We start from the raw sequence: 22,490 nt of genomic DNA, 5'->3' as shown, positions 1-22,490 counted from the left end.
CCCCTGTAAAAGTTCCGGAACTCTGTCCTTCGGGGGTGGTTCCTGTGGTGGAGACACGCACCAACAGCCCTGGCCCCGTAAAATTACCCTGAAGTTCCTGCAGTGGAAACGGGCCTTTAGAGACGTTTAACCGATTCTGACACGTATTTTGTTTATTGTCAGACTTTGTTTTTGATCAGTCCGTCTTCCTTTTTTGGGTTCCTTTGCAGTGCATGCAGTTGTCGCCAATACTGGAATAGCAACTTTTTCTGCAGGACTCTTTGCCATTGAATCAGACTTTCACCAAATGGACGTACATCTGCATTTGTAGAACAGCCAATAGGAATGCCCTCTCTCTGAAATGACCTGTGATTGGCTAAAGTCTCCTGTCACAGGCTATAATTTCTAAAGCCTGAAAACAGAACCATGAGGAGGTGCAGAGCTTTCTCTCAGACCATTTGAATTACAATACAATCAAAGTTTATTATGGGATTTTTGCCCACTGACACCAAATGAAACTGCCTACCCCAGCTTTAAAGTATTAAAAGTACTCATTATACAGTGTTATTATAACTATTAAAGTGTCCCAGTGTGTCACGACAGGGTGCCAACATGCACAACACCAGGACTTATTAACACACCTAATTCCATTATTTGCACTGGTCCTTTAATGTAAAAACGTCTGCAGTGAAAGCTGTTAAATAATTTATGAAATATTCTGCTGACTAACAGATGAACGAACAAAACACCCAGAGCCCTCAGGTAGATGTAGACAGGCATCATCATCATGTACAAACAGCATCAGCACTCACCTCCTCAGTCAGTTTAGACACACTCTGCTTGATCTCAGAGTGCTCACGGATCCCTACACACACAACACACAACACAAACATGAGCATTAATCCTCCAGAAAAAACAATTCCTCGGACAGAGAGGTAAAATGGTGTGTGTGTGTGTGTGTGTGTGTGTGTGTTACCTGGGTACGGGGACGGTGGTGCTGCAGGTGACATGCTGGGACTGAACTCAAACTTCTGTGACGATGTGCAGTTGCTCTCAGTTTCGATGCCGTCCACGAATCTATGCAGGAAAAAGGGATTTAAAGTAAGAGATGGTGAACAGGAGAGGAATGTAAAGCAGCTGTAGGAGCACTAATTACAGTGTGTGTGTGTGTGTGTGTGTGTGTGTGCAGTGTATTTATTCGCACATATAAAACCCCTCGGTCAGCAGGTTTGTTCACACACTGCAGCACAGCACACAGGGTGTCATTAATCTCTGTGCACATATGGACACATTTACTTTGCATGAACACACGTCGTCCTACAGCGAGAAAACCTGTACACCTGCCAGCAGCTGCCATGTGACCCAGCAGTATGGTTACCATGGCAGCCAGACACCTATGCTGCAGCATCAACTGCTGCTACTTCTTTCACAGCAGTCTGTGTGTGTGTGTGTGTGTGTGTGTGTGTGTGTTACCTGGGGCTGAGTTCAGGCGGCGCGCTGCTGAAGCTGACCACTGGTATCTGCAGGGTGGTGGGGCGGGAATGCTCTGAGGGAGCACGGAACGGCCTGGGTGGCAGCAGAGGAGAGCGCAGGGGAGAGTTGAGCCCCCTGCTGAGACGCAGCGGGGAGCGAGGAGCACGGGACACTGTGTTCTGCTCCTCGTCGCCCTCTTCGTCCTCACGGATCGATGGCAGCTTCTTCACCAGGCCGCCGTTACTCTCCCAGTCCACCTGAGGGAAGAGGAGACAGTGAAAGTTTGAACCCAGTCACAGTGAAACAACATGAGCCGTCTCACCTGCTGTCAGTGACACAGAGGTTGTGTTTGTTTAGAGCTCAGCTGCATGTGTTGGCAAATAGAGCGCAGTGACACGGTTGTACCAGTGGGTGGCAGAATAACACCAGTTTCTACCAGTGAACACTGAATGTTTGATGTATTGTACTCACACAGGTTCAGTTCAACACACTGCCTCTACTAACAGAGATCAATTAAAGAAATAATTCAGATCTTTTAAAGTGGGACTGTACGAGGTAATCATACATAGTCAGTGTGTTAGCTACAGTCATAGAGTTTGAAGAAGCAGAAAGGAGAAAGACACGGAAGCTACGCAATGTGCAGCTTTAGAGAGGTCAGCAACAGAACATATTTCAGCCACTTTAAAAACAAATCTAAATCAGTTTAAAGGTCCAGTGTGTCAGATTTAGTGGCATCTAGTGGTGAGGATTGCACATTGCAACCAGGTGAGACTTCTCCAGGTTCAAATTCCTTCAGTGTTCATTGTTCAGGAGCTTAATTATCCAGAGGTCTCTTCCTCTCCCAAACAAACAAACCTGGTGATTCAAACTGATAAAACGCTGAATAAAGATGTTTCATGTTACAAATCAGTGTTTTTGTGGCACTGTTCACTATGTTGCAGACGCCCAGCGCCTGCTAATGTGTGCTCATTTTTTTGTATTTGATGACTTATGATGCAGATGTTCAGGAGGTTTTACCAGGAGCTGAATCATCCACAGAGGTCTTTTCCTCTCCAAAAGAAATGGACCAGGTGATTTAAACTGGTAAAAACGCTGAATAAAGCAGTTTAAAAATATTTGTTTTGGAGTCAAATGCTCTTTGCTACTGCCCCCTGTCAGTGGTCGAATGCAACTAAGTGTATTTACTGAAGTACAGATTTGAGGTACTCATCCTACTATATAATGATGAAAACTCTGTCTGTGTGTGTGTCTGTTCCATGTTTTTCTCCTCACTGACTTGGTCAATCCATGTGAAATTTGGCACAGTGGTAGAGGGTCATGGGAGGATGCCAATGAAGCAATATTACATCAATTGGCCAAAGGGGGGCGCTATAGCAACCCATTGAAATGTCAAACTTTGAATGGGCATATCTCATGCCCCGTATGTCGTAGAGACATGAAACTTTGCACAGAGATGCCTCTCCTCATGAGGAACACATTTGCCTCAAGAACCCATAACTTCCGCTTATATAGATTTTCCACCATTTTGAATTTTTTGAAAAACACTTCAAATGGATCTCTTCCTAGGAAGTTTGAGCCATCTGCATGAAACTGGGTGAACATAATATAGTGAGAAATATCTAAACTTCCCTCTAGGCAAAAGTTCGAAAACTTCCTAAAACTGAGCTTCTATAAGGCAATGAATATTATGGAGGGCGTGACTCATCACATAAAGGTGTAGAACATCTCAAGGGTTTCACCCATCACCACGCAACTTTGTAGGCATATGACCACACATAATCTGAGGGGACCCCTCCATTATTGAGCCCATCAAACAAAATGGGGGCGCTAGAGAGCTCATTTCTTATCTAGGCCTAACCGCCATATGGATTTTTACTAAACTTGGTAGATATGTAGAACAGGACGCCTCAAGGTGACTGGAGAAATTTAACTCTAATTGGCAACTGGGTGGCGCTATAACAACAGAAAAATGCTTACAAATGGCTAAAATGCGACCGATCGCTGTGGCTCCCCCTGTGGACCAATGTTGGTGTTGTTTTCTAATGTTTGGTATGACTAAGTCATGGTATGGTATGCTGTACATAATCACAGAAACTGTCAGTGTGTCATTCTGTCAGTCAGTCATTCTGTCTGTCCCACGTTTTTCCAAAACTCTGTCTGAATACATTGCTCTTCTTAATGGGTTCAGCTGACTATTTAATCTGCAATTTCCTGTGACCTGTATCCCAAACACACACCATGTGAAACTGTACGTGGGCAACTGTGCACTCAGTGGGTATGGACTAGAACTTAAAACAAAGGAATACTTTGCACATCTATTTCCAAACAGGTGTGTAGGAGACATACAAGAACAACAAAACTTGTGGATCAAAACCAGGCAAACCTGGTTTGGCTGATGAAGGCCTAGTCACTGAAACTTTGCAGCATTAAAGTCATTATTTTTGCAAGTTAGACAGTGTGCAGGAGTCTTTCCAGATCAAATATACTGTAGCTGGAGAGTCAGGCTGGAGAGCAAGGCGCCGAAACCCCAACTGCTTGAGGCCCCAGTCTAGTCTTAGTGTTTCTGCACTGGGTACTATTACTTTTAATACTTCAAGTATATTTTTGTGCGATGAGTATTGATGATACTCACTTTACTTCAGTAACATCTCCAGTGCAAGGCTTTTACTTTTACTTAGCTTCCATGTCAGCACTCCAGCTTGCTTCGTCAAACTTAGGGTGTGCCAACTGACATCTGCTGTATGTAACATACTCACTGACTATAGACAAGTACCCCATACAACCCTACTTTAAAACATCTGAATAATCCCTTTAAGTAAACACAAAGCATATCGTATCAACACACTTACACATGAGCAAACGTTTAGATATTACTTGATAAATTATATTTCTTTTATCTATATTTTTTGAGCCTCTTCTGTAAACTTCTTTTTAGTGAGGAGTTTTAGATTTACTCAGGTGTAGAGGTGATGTCAGACAGATTTTATATCAGTGTGTCTGAGCAGGTATTTTGATCAGTGGTTTAAAATCCTCACAAGACTCTAATATCTAACTTCTGGGATAGAAGATCTCTTCATGTCATTGATATTATCTCTGCTAGTTTTTACTGAGGAAAGATTGATGTGCTGGCCTTGAGAAAATAAAATATCGGCAGTATGAAGGTTTAATTCAAACTTATCTTGTTTTATTTGACTTTACTATGTCTCATGTTTGCTTTAAGTTTTATTATCAATATCATTTCATGATTTACTTTATGGTGCTGCAATCTGTTTTGATTTTGTGTCTATCAAACTATGAAGAATGAAATACGTACACATGCTGACATTAAAAGTTAAACTCATGAAGGACTTCCAGAGTTTGAGCCATGTTCCAAACTCCTCCTGTCACCCTGGGGGATGATGTCAGAGAGAAATCAGACGGAGAAATGAAGGAGAGAATCATAACAACTTAAATTCCAATTATTTCTTATTTTGTTTTGAGTGAATATTGTTTTGCCTCCGACTTTGCCAGACTGTCAAAAGAAGCCTGTCATGCTACATTTAATACAGACTGCTGTGTCTGACTTTTCCTCATCACTTTCCTCCAAGCGCACGCACACACGCACGTGCACACACACACACACACACACACACACACACACACACACACTCCCCTGGCAGTTACACTCGTCCCTGTTCCCCATCAGCTCTGTCCCTGCTTATGAACTGAATAATTTAGGCTGTCTCCAGTGTTGATGCTGGGTCGCTGAAACTTCCAGAAATGACGAGCTAAACAAAACAGGACTCTGCGACTGTGATTGAACGACAAGAACTTTAAAGTTCTGCGTTAAATACACAACAGAAGAAGACACAGAGAAAACCCAAGGAGAAAATCTTAATTTATTAATTCCAGATGATTGCTGTGTAAGAGTTGGTGTGACTTAAAGGAACAGTTCAGCCCCAAATCAAAAACCCACACATTTTTCCTCTTACCTGGAGTGCTGTTTATCAGTCTAGACAGTTTTGGTCTGAGATGCAGTGTGCTGGAGATATTGGCTGTAGTGATGTCTGACTTATCTCCAACATAATGGAACTAGATGTCACTCAGCTTGTGGAGCTCAAAGTGCCAAAAAAATACTTTTGAATCTACTCATAAATGAGGGGCTTGTGACAGTGTGGCATGTAAACATTAACGGTGTCCTCCTCCACTGAGGTGTAATGTTACTTAGCTTAGTGGTGCTTGGTGAGCTAGCAGATGCATGCTTCCTTCTGACCTACACGTTTGCAGGTGTAGTTCTATAGAAAGAAAACAGTTCCTACATGGAGGGTGTGGAGCCTATCCCAGCTGACACTGGGTGAGAGGCAGGGTTCACCCTGGACAGGTCACCAGACTATCACAGGGCTGACACATAGAGACAGACAACCATTCACACTCACATTCACACCTACGAACAATTTAGAGTCACCAATTAACCTGCATGTCTTTGGACTGTGGGAGGAAGCCGGAGCACCTGGAGGAGAACATGCAAACGCCTCACCCTGGGTTTGAACCAGACACCCTCTTGCTGTGAGGCGACAGCGATAAACACTGAGTATTTAAGAAACTACTGATCTACTGGGATTTTCAGCACAACCATCTCTAGGGTTTACAGAGGATGGTCCCAAAAAGAGCAAATATCCAGTGAGCCAAAATGCCTTGTTGATGCCAGAGGTCAGAGGAGAATGGCCAGACTGGTTCAAGATGATAGAAAGGCAACAGGAAGTCAAATAAGCACTGGTTCCAACCAAGGTGTGCAGAAGAGCATCTCTGAAGCAACAACACCTTGTCCAACCTTGAAGCAGATGGGCTACAGCAGCAGAAGACCACACCAGGTGCCACTCCTGTCAGCTAACAACAGGAAACTGAGGCTACAATTCACACGGGTTTTCTCACCAAAACTGGACAATAGAAGATTGGAAAAACCACATTCAGATGGAAGCATGGATCCATCCTGCCTTGTATCAACGCTTCAGGCTGCTGCTGCTGCTGCTGCTGGTGGTGTAATGGTGTGGGGGAGATTTTCTTAGTACCAACTGAGCATGGTTTAAACACCACAGCCTACCTGAGTATTGTTGCTGAGCGTGTCCATCCCTTTATGACCACAGTGTACCCATCTTCTGATGGCTACTTCCAGCAGGATAACGCACCATGTCACAAAGCTCACATCATCTCAAACATGACAATGACTTCACTGTACTCCAATGGCCTCCACAGTCACCAGATCTTTTAGATCTTTAATATGATTTTGTGACAGAATTTTCTTTCTTTAATGCTCTCTCACACTACCAGTATTATAATGAGGAATAATAAGTAAGAGTAAATAATTTGTGTGTAGGAGCAGAGTGGCCATTAAATCTCCCATGTTCCCAGTAAACTGAGATCCTCTATGGTAGCTTCTAAAATACAACAATGAAATAATAAGAGTGAGGAAGAGTCTTTCCTGCGTGTGTGCTGTGTCTAAAATCAGTGACATTGAGTTTGACTTTACCTCCACCTTCAAACTAATTCATTTACTTCATCAAGGGATCACATGACAAATTGCCATTCTCCTCCACCGGCTTCAAAATAAAAACATAACTCGTGCCCTGACACAGAATGACTGGTGCAGTGAGTAATGAATGTATTTCATTCCTCATCATGCAGACAAGCCAACGCCCCTCCACTCTCCCCCTGCTCCTTTAATCAAGTCTCTCCTCTCCCTCCATCTCTGCCTGCTCAGCATACTCGCTCTCTTCGTCCTCCTCCCCCACTGCCCTCCTCTCAGCCTCCCCCCTCTTCTACTCCCCCCTCCTGTGCCACCGTAATTTATTTTTAGCTCCCTTGTTCTAATATTAGCTCCCAGCTCTGGAGGAAACCGAGGAGCGCTGTGCGATGCGGGGGCGTGATAAGTGTGCACTTGCCGCGTGTCGGCGTGTGCTTGTCTGTGTGTGAACGTGTGGGTGTGCTGAAGTTTGCAGTCATGTATGTGTGATGGAGTCATGCAGGAGTCTGGGAGCGGGCATGCACATGTGAGGATGTATGTGAGCTCTGTGTGTGCTCGCAAGGACAAGAATGAACAAAGTGCTCTTTTTTTCTGGTTTCTGCTGCAGCAGTGTGAGTGCAGTGTTTGTACAGTATGTGCAGGTGCAGGCACGATGTTGCCGTCATGTTTCTGCTGCAGAGATTGAACAGCACAAGAACACGGGGTACTCAAACATGCTGTAATGCCCCCCTCTCTCTGTAGCACAGCTCAGAGCACCCAGCTGACTGGTTGTTTCTGCACATTGCATTGTTTCGCCTGAGGCTGCGGGGTCATGACAGTCAATGTGCAGCCTGTGAATCAGCAGGGAAGGCCGCCCGAAGTAACCATCACTTCGATGATGGATCTTTTGCTTCCTCGTCTTTTTCAGACAAAAACTTCTGCCTTCTTTCTCGCTTTGCAAACCATTTCCACATTTGGTACCTCAACGTTTCAATCCCTACTTCCCATCTCCTCTTCATCATCCTTTCTTGTATTTTTCATCAGGTCTGCAGCGGCCGACACGTCTTTTTCCCTGCTATAAACATTCTCATTCATCCTTTGGGATTGCCTCTTGCAGTATGTTTACTGAGCAGGGAGGTGCTGGGTACCTGCAGGCTTTTCCCCCATTTTCCAGCAGTCTTGTCTAACATACATATGCATACACACTCTCCTGTGTTGCTGGTACCAGAAGGGATCAGCATACATAACCAGGATGGACATCTGCAGCGCGGATCAAAGATACGGGCAGCAGCTTGTGCATCTGGACTCGTGCATCTTCTCGATGCTGCTACAGACACACGCTGATATGTGCACACATTTGCACCCCGCTCACACTCTGCAGTAAGCGTGCCGTAACCGGGAGAAACACATGGCACTGCAGTGGAAAAGGAGGAACTGAAGAGAACAGAAAATGAGCCCCCTCCCCTTCGTCTCTCCTCCTCCTCCTCCTCCTCCTCGTTTCTCTTCTCCTCGGCTGGCTGAGCTATTTATATCGAGCAGGATCCAATCTTAGCAGCAGCTGCGGGGGACACAGCCAGTCAGGGACAGCCCGTGCTTCCCCCCTGCACTATTTTTAGCAGCAGGACAGCTTCAAACAGCAGCACTGAGCTATTCTTGTCCCGGTGTTTCGCTCCCTCTGCTGCTGCTGCTGCACCAGCCAGAGGCGCAGGCTGTGTGTGTGTGTGTGTGTGTGTGTTTGATGGCAATAGTTAGGAGAAATTGTGATGTGTGCAGAGATCTGTGTGTTACAGTAGCAGTGGTGGAGAGGTCACGCATAGCTTTTATCCACAAGACCCCTCTTAAGGTGTCGCTCAGGCTGCCCATTAGCACCAAACGAAATGCCATTTATAATTTGCACTTTGATGGCTGCACACGGATGGGTGGGACTGATCTGATGGGTGGTATGCCGCAGGATGTTGCTGAGTTTCTTTTTATGAGAGACTTTTCTTGTTTTTGCTAGATCATTCCTCTAGAATAACATATTAGATATTAGATATAAGATATTTTCCTCGTTACTGGATACCAAATGATCATGTTTTTACAAGAGGCTTTTATTGTTACATATAAACATATTTCTCTATCCCATTATATCACAAAACCGATGCTGCTGTCGTCGCATGCAGTCGGCTTTGCCTTTGTGTATTAATAAATACTCCCATGAACAGTCTTTATGCACCTGCACACCTTTCTTTCACCATTTAAAGGACCATTTCTGTTGACGCAGTCCCAACCTTTAGCTACATTAGTCTCTAAATACCACTTCAAACTGCACAACTACTCATATTCCTTCTGAGTGCTCAGCATTGGATGAAGACGGGTTAATATGTACATAAGCCTAGATGTATGTGATTTGTAGCATTAAAATGTTTTGTTCAAATTTGGCCTCTACCTTCTAATTCTGACTAAAACAACCCAACAACTCCGACCCCATCTGCTGGCAAAATCATCACCACAAGGGGGCAGTCTAATCTGTTCAAGTCAATTAAAAATATTTGTCCTTTAAGGGGCAATTTGAGGCATGAGGGCTTGCAAAAATAAAAACACACAAATCCAACCCAAGCAACCCAGTCACAACTCTTAAAAGAATAGTTAGTTCACAGCGTTTGAAGTGAGGCTGCATGAGGTACTCGTCCATAGTCCATGTATTACATACAGTAGATGTCAGCTGACACGCCCCAGTTTGGAAATGGAGGCTGGATTACTGACATGAAAGCTAAGCCATGTACTGCTGTGGACGGGGGCAGCAACAAAACCTACTTTAGCCACCCAAACAGTCAATGTTAATTTGTGTATATGCAGTATTTAGAATGTTTTCACCACTTTACTTTGCCATCAGACTTCCCCTTTCCAATGGAGAGCTGAAGCTGTTATTGCTCTCGTCAAAGCCTCCAGACTCTTTGCAGTCATTTCACCGCACAAAACACAGGAGCTGCTCGTCTGCTGCCGCCTCGATCAGTTAGTTTGTGTTCTTGTGTGATTTTGATGTTTAAAGGATTAGTTTGGATTCACAAGAGTCACGGCATAAAACCCAGAACAGACCAAAGATTCACAACAAGACGAAGCTATTTTAGAACGTTGCAGAGAAAAGTAGCAGCCGAGTGAATTGGACAGTCTGAGCTCGACTCAAGCCAGCTGACTGGTCAGCTGTTCAAATGGCCGGTGGCTGCTTTTACCGCTGGTCAAGTCAAAATGACCACAGACAGGGTCTCGCTGTGAATCTTTGGTCTGAACTGGGCTTAATGCAAACAAACCAACCAATCAAGGCAGAGGTAGACCAGCAACTCTCATGTTCTGTGAGCTGAAATTATTGTTACTGTCAATGAAGTCTGGCTTTGAAGAGAGCACAGCAAGTTAAAGCAGTGAAATTATTTGAAATATAGCGTCCATTGCTGCTGCCTCTGTCCACAGCAGCACACTGCTGAAAGGGACTACGGGAAAGTAACACACTGACGTGGATAAAATCCGAACTATCCCTTTAAATTCACTGTGTTGCCCTCTGCCCTTCAGCACTCTACATGACTGTGCGTACTCACGTCAGCCCCGTGGCCTTCTCGCAGATTATACGTGAGGTCGTGCTGTATCTCGCTAACAAACTTCTGGGCGTACTCGGGGTAGAGTCGGAGGACCTCACGGAGGCCCTTGAGGCTGATGTACTGCAGGTCGCAGTAGGTCAGGGCCTTGACGTTGGCGTTGGTCTTGATCACCTGCTCCTTCGTGAGGGAGTCTGAGCCAATCAGATCTCCTTTACCTGCACATGTAGACAGACACAGAGACACATTAATGTCTTTGAACCAGTACATCAGAGACGGTGTATTTCCACCAACTGTCTCCACCTGTGGGTGAAATAAACACACAGACTGTTTGAGCTGCAGATATTCAAAGACAGACGGTCTAGGTAATGAACAGGAATATCATTTCAACAAAGACAGTTGGGAGAACGTGTTGACTGTATGTATAATGTACATAAGAATTCATTTGGCCAGGGCCATCGCTGTATTTTTGTCACAATTGTCAAAGTTGGCCAGTTGCATGGTTGATAGCTGAGTTATTCTTAGTAAAATTAGAGGTATTCTAATCTCTAAACTCTTATTACTTGTTGTAATTCACCTCCCCTCGATAAACATGACAAACATGCTCCTAAGAAAGCTAACAGGGGTTTAACATCAACTGAAAATGACACTGATGGGAATGACAAGACACGTCAGACTGAATATTGAAATTAGAAAAGGCTGAATTCTAAATTTCTGAAGAAAAAGCTGTGGTTGCAGGTGAAAATTGGCAATTTAAATGTTTGAAATAGTCAAAATACTGACAGAAGCTGAAATGGCAGTTAAAGAGGTTTAAGTGGAAGCTGAAGTATCAGTGGAAGTTAAAGTGCTGAAAGGAGCTGAAGATTCTGACAGATTTGAGGGAGCTGAAGAGACCTTTGAAGAAACCTCCTAAACATCTGAATCTTAAGGCCCAGACACACTAACCTGACTCCAGAAAACTAGCGGCTACAAAAGCCGACTGTTGCGTTGCCTCATGTTAACTATATCTCTGTAAAAAGTTGCACTGAATGCACCAGAAAAGACTACAGCCGACGGCCAAAAGTAGCATGTAGGTTCTGCACATGCGTGAGAGGAAATAACGCTCCACACAAGCGGTGGTCGTCGGTATTTATCATTCACAAATGGGACACCGGAAGATCTTAATGCTATTAGCCAGTTAGTGCATTAACAACATGATCCAATATTGACAGAACTTAGCATATTTACTGTGCGACAGTGGATAAAGAAAAATAATCTGATAATCTTCTGTAACAAGTTTGTTTTGATCTCACTCCCTCTGGACTTTAGCTTTTTGTTTACTTTCCTCACTTCTGTTTCTCTACTCGTGCTGAGCTGAACTACAGAGTGATTTCATTAAGTGATGGGCTGATGCTGAATCAGACAAAAAAAGCTGGCAGGGGCCAACAAGGTGTGGGACATACTGCACTGACTAGGTCGACAGACGCTCACCAGTGGCCCAACATGGACCAACGGCCAACTGTTGGTTTGGTGTGTCCGGGCCCTTAAATTATCAGAGGAAAAAAGGTGAGCACACATTAGCAGGCGCTGGGTTAATGGCCGGTCTCCGACATGTCAAACAGCGCAGGTTAAACACTATTTTGTAACATGAAACTCTTTTATTCAGTGTTTTAAATCACCTGGTCTGTTTGCTTTGGCGAGGAAGAGACCTCTGTGGATAATTCAGCTCCTGGTAAAAACCTCCACTAAGTCCTCCTAAATCTTACACACTGCTCCTTTAGCTCTTTTTTAAAGCATCACTGCAGTAAGTTTTCTTCTGGCTCTCCTTTAGCCACTCATGCAAATCCACTGCACTGTACAGATGAATAATGTTGGGCACCACCCACAATTTCTTTTACAGTAATCATATTTGAACGGATTATTTTTGTGTTTTGTCAGGAAATGCGTTGCAGAGGAGCTGTCTGTTGGCATTTCACAGAACAACCAAACCAGTAGGAGAAACAAAGCCGGGGTGTTACTGAAGATAACAAACACTGCTGCTCTGCTTATTATTCACCCACTTTCTTCTTCAACAATATGTGACCATACAGCATGCATATGCAGTGTTTTCATTAAGATTATTAACTGAGCGCACAGCGTGATGTCAAACAGAAAATGCATTATAGTTTATGATGGGCGACATTCATTTGTGAGGCGTTTGACAGACAAAGCTGCGGCAGTATTGGGAAAGAAAAGGGAAAAAGTCAAACAAAGACTGCTTCAGGGCTGCAGAGTCACACAGCTGAGAACAGAGGAGCGAGTAAAGGAAAGAGGGGGCTGGAGAAAAATAGGCAGAGAAACAGAGGCAAGATGGAGGGAGGCAGGGCAGGGTCGGCCAGGGACCTAAAATGGGTGATGGAGTATGGAGGAGGACTGCAAAGAGGGAGGGTGAGAAAATGAAGGAAACAAGGGAGAGAAAGGTGAGATTGAAGAGGGACACAGTGTGGGGGTGGCTGCGGACTGGCATGGGCTGATTGAGTCAAAATGGATGGGTTGGGTGAGAAAGTGAGAGGGGAGGTGATAGTTAGGGCGAGCAGGAGTTTGGAGCACGCCATGTTAGCAGCCATTAGACATGGACCTCAAACTCTCCTCCAAACCTCCTACCACCTCCACATCCGGCTGTCTCTGCACCCTCTTCTCTTGATCTCCCCCATCTGTGCTGTACTTAATTTGGCACGATGGGCTCTTCACATGCTCCGTCTGTCTCTTTATCTTATTCACATCACTCACACTTCTGCTCCTCCACTTCCTTTTTTCATTCCCACACCACACAGTTCAGCTCCAATTGTCTTTTGTCACACAGATGATGGGTGTCGACAGAGCCAAGAGCGACAGCGAGCGTCGGGGAGAGCTTGGGCTTATAATCACAGCAAAATGTTAAACTGAGCAGGAGGTGAATACTTGAAAGTGACATTTAAGAGTGTGTATTTGTCTCGGCTTCAAGTGTTTGTATCTGTGTGTGTGAGTGGAGGTGAAAGAGATGAGGGCAGCTTATGAAAGGAGTTCATTTTATCCACGTTAAAGATGTTAAGCCTTTAATACTGTATGCACTAACAGGTTGTTTCTTTGGTCCTTGCTCTGTTATAAATGTGAAGTTTCAGTTGATATTTCATGCAACACTATTCTTCTTATGAAAAATGACTTGTTGGGAAAATATTCACATTGTGGCACAGCAGCCGCACTGATCAGCCGAATCAATAAAACCACTGACAGGTGAAGTGAATAATATTGATCACGTTGTTACAGTGCAATGTTTTGCTGGGAAACCTTGGGCCCTGGCATGTGGATGCCACTTGACATGCTCCACCCACCCAAACACTGTTACAGGCCAAGTACACGCTTTCATGGCAACTCCCTAAAGGCAGTGGCCCCCAAGCGTGACAATGCACCACACAACACTGCAAAAACTGCTGAGGAATGACCCAAAGAACGTGACCAAGAACTCAAGGCATCGCCCTGGCCTCCAAGTTCCCCAGATGCCAATTTAATCAAGCATTTGTGGGACGTGCTGATACCCCAGAGGTGCCCCTGATCCAGGGTGGGTCTCCTTGAATTGGACTCTGACTTATCTAGGCATGGACACAGGACCTCTGGGGGTGCTGGGTGAGGATCCTTTGAGTCCTTTGAGTTCTGAGGTGGGGTATCACGTCCCATGGCTACTCAATCAGATTGGTATCTGGGGACTTTGGAGGTCAGGTTGATACCTTGAGTTCTGCAACAGTGAGTGGGGTGGAGCATGTAAAGTGGAATCCACATGAATGAGAAAATCAAAGGTTTCACATGATCAAAATGATTCACTTCACCCGCCTGTGGTTAATGTTGTGGCAGGTCGGTGTATATTACAGGTTAGTGATGTCAGACTTCAAAACAAATGATTCTTTTTAAACAACTCTCAAAGAGGATCGAGTTAACATGATTTGGAAGCCAAAATCCTGGCTCTGTATGTTACATTCACAGCTGTGTGTAAGATAAGATGGTCAGTTGCTCAAAGCACCTTAAAGTTAAGATTTTCCTCAAAGTCCAAGTTAAGGTTTCCTTGAGATAAAATCGGTTGCAGAAAAACATCCCTAAGTCTTCTCCTTAAGGTTTCCTTAAAATGTTAGTGATTAAAGTTTGTCTCATCATCTTGGTGTTGTACGTAAGGAATTGCTTAGTCTCGCCTCCAGACAATCAGAGATCTCCGCCTTCTGATAGTCTGGGGACACTCCTTTCTAAAGTGTGCTTAACACACCGGAGAAAATGGCCAGCAACAAAGCAACGCCTCTTGCATTTTTGAAAAGGACACGCCCTCCTGGAAATGTGCGCTCATGTGTGCTCAGTCCACAAGATTGTGGAAATGAAGGACTTACAGCAACTTTGTTTAAAACTTTTAACGCAGTCGGACTATGTTTACGAGCACAAGAGTTCAGCGAGCCACCGAAGGACCGCCCTGCAGATTTACTATTGGCTCTGCAATGTAGGGAGTTTTTTTAACCTCTGAAACTGTATCCGCCCATCTAAACACAAAATCAGGGTTCCACTTGTTTGTCAAGTGGGACACCTGGTGAACTTTGGTATGTTGCTCTGGTGTTTGGCTAATATCAAACCGGTTTGAAATTTTTCACACTGACCCGACCCTACCAATCAGAACAGACTGGGCTTTTTTGGGAGGGGGCGCTAAAAGAGACAGAGGCTAAAATGGAAGATCTCAGAGAGTGAAGACAGGTGTTCCAGCACAGAAAATAAAGTGTTCTTTGAACATTAAAGCAGGTAAATATGTTAAAGTAGAAACCCAAATACAAGTAGGAACCCTTCAAATGAGCACAATAGTTTCCCTTTAACACTGCATGATGTGCAAAATGTCTCCAGCCATGACTGTAATTGACTTAATGCATAGCTGCACTTTAACTGTTGGGTCAGACTGACTATCAGCTGGAGATGAACAGCTCTAACATCAGCACGGACACAGTATCATTCCTAGAAGAACGCTGTACATGCAGGTTCTTGTTAAAGGCCATGATGGGCTGAACCATGTGAAGAGCTCGCTGTGCTCTGCAGGCTCTGCTCGATCCACTCTTCAGCATTAATAATCAAGGTGCTTTAATAATGTAAAATCTATTCATTATTAATACCAGCACAGCACTGCATTCCCTCTATTGATGTGCATGTGTGTGTGTGTGTGTGTGTGTGTGTGTGTGTGTCATGATCAAGATCAAATATGGCTGGGGGCTTGGCATTTGAAGATAAATCCACTTCATCACACACACACACACACACACACACACACACACACACACACACACACACGGATGGACACAGAGGGAGATGCAGGCGCGCAGGTACAGACCATTAATTCAATACACCTTGACCTTTTGAGAAACCGACTTTTGAGACGTATACATCTGTCATCGCTGCGCAAACATACACACATGAAATCCTCCCCCTTCCTCCCTCATCTGTCCGTCTATGACTTTCTCTGTTACACATCCACACAAACACACCTCGGGAAAGCTCGCCCCGTTTGCTGGATTAGTGTTGCGAGGGCTCTGAAGCACATCCAGAGGAAATTAGATTTCAGCCTGCGAGACAGCCAACTAAAGAAATTATTTTAAGCTGTTGTCACAGGTGCGACATCGTGTCTGACCACACAATTTACAATTTGTTCTGTTCTTTTCAGTGTTCAGTTGTCTTTAACTTTTACTGCTGAGCACTGATTGATTCAGATTTTATTCCTAAAACATTTGGGTGTGTCTGCAAAGAGAACTACCTCAGGAAAAAAGTGAATCTCTGAAGCGACACGGGGATTAGCTTCTGATGTTACCAGAGTCATTAAAGAGACGGCTGTTGTGTAAACTCCATTCACTCTGTTTAAGCAGATTCTTGCTGCAGATCTGCAACATTTGGAATAAAGTAGAAAACATCATTTACTTCCCTCAGGATGAACTGTAATAACTGTGTTGATTCCTGCACACTGAAATTTGCTTGAGTATGTTTGTTTCTGGTCAGCTGGGATAGGCTCCAGCCCCCCCGCGACCCTCAAGAGGATGAAGCGGTTAGAAGATGAATGAATGAATGAATGTTTGTTTCTGTCTTTCATTCACTGAAGGGGACGATATAACATCTGACGAAGCAGCATCGTTGTCCAGGTGAAAACAGTAAACTTTGAGAGTCGCAGAAACCAGTTGTGATAACGATAAGGTGTGAAAAGGTGCATTTCTACTTTTAGTGATTATATATTACTGTTATTGTTGTTTTGATTTCAGTTCCGTTTTACTTGGCGAGCCTGATGGTTCTTTGTTTGCTTATTGATTGTTTTTAATGTCTCTGTTCATGTTCACCACCACTGAAATTAATTTCCTGAGTCTTAGACAAGGGTTTGAATGAACGAATAAATGAAAAAAAAGTTGTCATAAATTGGGAAAAATTCTGAACTGTGACCCCGGGAAAATAACCAGGAGAGGGCAATAAAAAACAGTGATCTCCTCAGTAAATCAGGAAGGTTGGCACGTATGAGCTTCATACCTTTGTACACAGAAACTAGTGGTCTGCCTTGTAAACCAGTTTGAACTGTACATCTCTTGATGCCAGGTACACTGATATCAAAATACCGGCCCCATATCTGAATAGATTTTTGTTGTTGCACATAATTTAGTCCACCTAAATTAAGCACAATTTAGTTGTACATATTTGCCAGTATAATGTTATGATCATCAGTTAGTGAATTTATCAACGGTCAAGTAAAAGTCATTTGAAAATCTGCAGGAAGTCTAGCTGCAGTTGAAGCTGTGCCAGCAGTGCAAGGAGCAAAAATCAAAGTGTATCTTCGTAAAATCGATTATGACAAAAAAAAAAAGTCATCTCTGTTTGAAATTACAGTCAAGTGTGAGGCAAAGATTAAGCTAATAAAAACCTCTGCTAGCTTATTTAAAAAGTGATGAGACGACTCATTGTGTACACTGTTTATATGTAGATTATTTTTATTCTTATTTTACTTTATCTTTATGTGTATATTTATATATATGTGTAAAGAGTACATGGCTGTCAGCTCTCAGTTTTGCAGTCAAACTTAATGTATGTAACATCAGGACTGTTTAGGAACCTCAGTATGCAGAAATATTTAAATACACCATTTTGAAAAATGACAATGTTCCTTTTTCCCTCGCCAAAATTTACCGCAACTTTGGAGCATTATTTGGCCCCTTTCCAACAAGATAGCAGAACATGGTTAGTACCAATGGATGCCTCAGGTCCTGTAGTTTGATATGATACCAGTGTCTCTACTGTAGCTTTAAAATGGAGCTCCATACAGCAGGTTTTATTCGCTAATATTAGTCCGTCTCACTTCTCACCTTCAAACCTGCCTGTCATACCTGCTGCGTCTTCACATATTTTTTGTCAGACATCAGGTCAGTGTCTCTCTGCTGCTTTCATTTTCTTGTTCTCTCTGTACTCTGACTTCTTTGAGGAGCTCCTGATTTTGGTGTGACATTCTGACCTAACTAATCAGGCAGCAGTCCGACTCAACGTTAACACCAGCTGCACTTGTGAGTTCTGCACATCGCACACCTGTCAGATGGACCGAACCATTTCGCAATACCTGCAGGGGGTGAAGTATCAGATGGCATGTTATTAGTGATTTAAGTCAGTAAGTAAATTGTTGTAGTTGATCCCATTTAAGGGTCAACCACAGAACTTTTCATGAGCCCTCATCTAGACTCTTACACTTGATCATAATATGTGTTGATGAGTTTTTAAACCGATGCTCCAAGCATCACAAAGAAACTTTCTGTTTACCACCTGCGTTGTTTTGTAGCGGCTGAAGAAGTTTCAGACAGACACAAGAAATACCGCACATCTTCTTGACTTGACAACACTCGTAGTAAGTGAGGAAATATGCTTTTGCTCCATTACAGTGTCACCTGACTTCCTCTTTTGTTCCCACTATAATTACCACTGTCACTGGAGGGCTTTGTCATTTAAGTAAACATGTGGTAAACATGTGGTTTTGGGGCACCTGCTGAAATGACTGATCCTGTTGTTTTCCTTTGAAGGACTGAGCGCAGCTGTCACATCAGACTAGAAAAGATTGAGCAGAACAAAAGGACAGAAAAAAAAAACACCACCAGTGTCTCTTTAATTAATGGATATAATGGAGTAAATGAGGTGTGACTTGTAATAAAGCACAGAGATGACATGTCATGTGATGGTGGTAGTTGTGATATTTGTGGCTGTGCAGAGCATGACTCTCTGGTTGTTCCTCCCACACACTGTCTGCAAATCAGTCCTGTTTAATATTAGACTTCACTGGAACACAACACCGCCTTCACAGTCTCCAGAGACCGATGTGAGTGAGCACATATGATCACACCATCTCATAAATGCCAGTGCGCACACACACACACACACACACAAATGTTTTCCTCACACAGTTACATGTTATTCCAAAAATCAAAACTCAATTTCAATGTGTGAAAGCCGACAGTTTATCTTCTGTGCGATGCCACAAAATCCATCTTTTCTAACTGATGAGCTGCTCGTCACACTTTTGTATACAAGTTCACATCACGCTCCTCAAAACTTGGACAAAAATATTTCTCTTTGTGGCTCAAAAGACGTTTGAAAGTTCTCACCATTTACAGATGTTCAATGTGTTGAGCCACACAGACACTCCACACTTTATAAAAATCTCAAATTGCACATTTAAGTGCCTCTTTCTGCAACAGCCAAAACGTACAACCTCTGTGGTCAGATCGATCGACTGGTGCTCACACTAAACATAAACATATACCCCCTCAGGGTGCGAACTAAAGAGGAGCCAGAGGCAGCTTGGTTTCTCTTAATAAGAGCTCTTCTCCTGCGTCTTCATCATGTATAAAATCAGGCTGTTATTCACGTACGCTGGTTTGTTGATAACATGACCCTCAAATTAAAATACCTGGTTTGGTCACCACAAGCACTCCTGGAAATGTCCTGAACTCTTGTTGCAAAATACCTAGTTTTGTTGCCAAAAAATGTCCTTAACTCGTTAAAATAATCCAGATTGTGGCGCCAGGGACACAGCTGAAATATGTAACTGATCTCAAACACTGTTCTGCTTCTTGGCCGCCTGCTCACAGCATGATAAACTCAGCTCATATATATGTCATCAGAACTATGTCACTTTAGAAATGTTGATGTTTGTTGTGCAAATGCAACATGTCCGTGATTTGAAGAAACGTACAATGCAAAAATTTTATCCTGGTGACTGGGCTGGTTTATTGATATGAAGATGTGACTGACTGTTAAATACGTGCAGCCAGTTCTTCTCCCCAGGTTGTCAAATACCAGCGCCTTGTCACGCCCCTCTGGCGTCTGATAGTGATGCACGTTGCAACTTTTAGTGTATCTGTGTGACTCACAGTTCTAACTAGGACTGTCAAATGATTATTTTTCTTAATCGCGTGTTTAAAATTCCATTATTTTGCATTTCAAAACACTTTTGAAGTCCATATAAGCAAGGTGAAGCAGTTCTTACCAGAGTGTCTTAATTAAGAATCAAATGAATTTACTGTGCACATTTCAGGAGTTTCAGTTTAGTTGCTTTCTCTGATAATACAGGTCCTGTATGATTGAAACTAATGCTCCCTGTTACAGTAAGACATATGCCTGGTCACAACATGTCAACCTGACGACGTCCCTTAGACCCGTGTCTGCCATAATGTTGACTGTTCTGCAGTCAGTTGCAACCCGTTTAGCAGCGCTGTAGTTAACTTCTTAGTTTCATCCACAGGTCCGTGGTGATTGCAGGCTTTGGCGATGCGATGATATCAGTCTGATTAGCTGCATCTGTGTGCTCAAAGTACTTCAGTGATATTTTAATTCTGTTTGACACTAGGTGGTATCACTTTTGACTTGTCAACTGAGCCATTCGGGAGTTTTATAAAGTGAAAGGAACCGTTTAAAAGCAGGGTTGTGTCATTATTTTCCATCACTGCAGCAGCAGGAAGCCGCTGTGGCCGCTTGACTAAACGTAAGGACATGTGGAAGGGACAAAGTAGCAGCATGTGATGCATGGTCAAGGTAAGGTTTAGGCAACAAAACTATTTGGTATATAAACTGCGTTTCGTTACAACACTGACTAATGGTTTCACACGGGACACAAACTGTGGTCTTGTGGGTGGAAGTCCAGTTTTGTTTGACACATCCACCTCCCTCCCATTCAATGAAAACTTTCTCACTATTTATACGCCAGTTACTCTCAGCGGAACGTGTTGCTGTGGATGGGTTTACACTGGAGTTTGTTGAAAGCCCTGTGCATCTCATGCAGATACTAAAGGTTGATGTTGCCGTCTTTATCACATGTCACGGAGTGTGACGAAGTATTTGATGACCTGGAGATGATGTACTGCGTTTGCCACAGATATTAATGTAAAAACTATAGCAGGGTATAGACTGTGCAGAATCTCAGTGATCTGCAACTGATGTATGAGGAGCTTCCCACCCTCATCTAGCTCTCATGTATTCATACTTTGTGCATCCTCGTTCATTCATTCATCCGTCTCTTTCTGGATGTCTTTACTCTGCCATATGTGAGGTCTGATAGCACGACTCCCTACATCTCTATTCACACTGGATTGAAGGATTATTGTGTTTAGCTCACAGGCTCAACACTGTGGGGGCCTTGACTCTGTGTGTGTGTGTGTGTGTGTGTGTGTGTGTGTGTGTGTGTGTGTGTGTTGAGCATGGTGATGATAACTCTTTAAAGCAGCAGAGCACAAACAACAGCTCTTTATCAGCTCTCCCTCAGCCCTGCCTTCCCTGTTGTTGAGTGATACACACGCACGCACGCACGCACGCACGCACGCACGCACGCACGCACGCACGCACACACACACACACACACACACACACACACGTTACTCCGTCTCCCTCATCAACCTAATTTCCCCTCAAATCCAGATCAAGTGACTCCTCAGGTCTGATTGGATGAAACTGAGCTCAGCACTGTGAAATGATTTCACCTGTAATCACTGAGCTGAGGTGATCTCTCAGTCCGTACTTCATTACCAGCATTTGATATCAAACAGACACAGTTCTTATCAGAGCGTTCTTCAAATTAACGGTTCTCACCTTCATTAACTGTCCCACAGATCGTCTCACATCCTCTCATTAAGTCTCACTCTGACAGGTAATTGTCTGTCAAAGCTGCCGGGCTGCTGCGTAGTTTTCATCCAATTCTGCGTCGCCAATTTACACATAATTTTCCTCAAATAATAAACAGACCATCCTTGTTGTATTTTACTCTAATTAGATTACCGGTGTGTCATTTCTGCAATCCAACAATCAGCTAAAGTCATTTCAGATCAGTTTCTGTTCCCGTCTCTCAATTCATTTGAACACTACTGTGGTAATTTGGGACAACAAATAATTTGAATATTGAGAGGGGAACAGCAGAATAAATGGATATAAATAGAGGCAATAAACAAGGAAAGTATGATTTTAAGCTTCCTTTTTTTTAATCAAGCACACACTCTCAGCTTTGACACGTACTGCACAGTATCAAGTATCTCTGCTAGGTATTTAAATTAAATACAGTCTTATCTAACAGCTGCTTGTGCCCTTTAAATTCTTATTTTTATGGGAGCAGCTCACATTGAACGCTATCAGTCAATATGTTCATATGACATTAGAGAAAATTGATTTATTGTGTCAGTCCGACTAAAACCAGACTTTTAAAATCCCTGTAAACATGTTAGTCTGACTGAAATCATACTAAATTGCTTTTCTCACAGTGGGACTAACACACCCAGATCATGTGACTCCTGCATGTATACAGTTAATCAGACCCAAACTGGCCGAGGCGCTCTGAGCATGCTCCACAGTTTCCGCCCCGGGCTTTGACCCGGAAGTCCAATAGCATTAAATGTGTAAGAGAAGAAGAAGCCGGTAACAACATGGAGAAATCTACATCCAGAGCCGTGACTTTTGGGACGGACCAAATGTACAGAGCTCAG

At 43.5% G+C, this 22,490-nt stretch overlaps 1 protein-coding gene across 1 annotated transcript in view; it reads right to left on the bottom strand.

Moving 5' to 3' along the window:
• The window catches only part of kcnh3 (potassium voltage-gated channel, subfamily H (eag-related), member 3), a 235,867-nt gene that overhangs the window by 9,709 nt on the left and 203,668 nt on the right, over positions 1-22,490 (bottom strand). The window contains exons 11-14 of the mRNA XM_049593955.1: positions 10,504-10,718; positions 1,453-1,709; positions 956-1,056; positions 792-844 (exon numbers count right to left, since the gene is read on the bottom strand). Of these exons, the coding sequence (XP_049449912.1) occupies positions 792-844; positions 956-1,056; positions 1,453-1,709; positions 10,504-10,718 (626 nt within the window). The remainder of the gene's footprint in view (positions 1-791; positions 845-955; positions 1,057-1,452; positions 1,710-10,503; positions 10,719-22,490) is intronic.

The sequence above is a fragment of the Epinephelus fuscoguttatus genome, linkage group LG13, assembly GCF_011397635.1.
Source record: "Epinephelus fuscoguttatus linkage group LG13, E.fuscoguttatus.final_Chr_v1".
Lineage (NCBI taxonomy): Eukaryota > Metazoa > Chordata > Actinopteri > Perciformes > Serranidae > Epinephelus > Epinephelus fuscoguttatus.
This window is presented reverse-complemented; position numbering and strand designations above follow the sequence as displayed.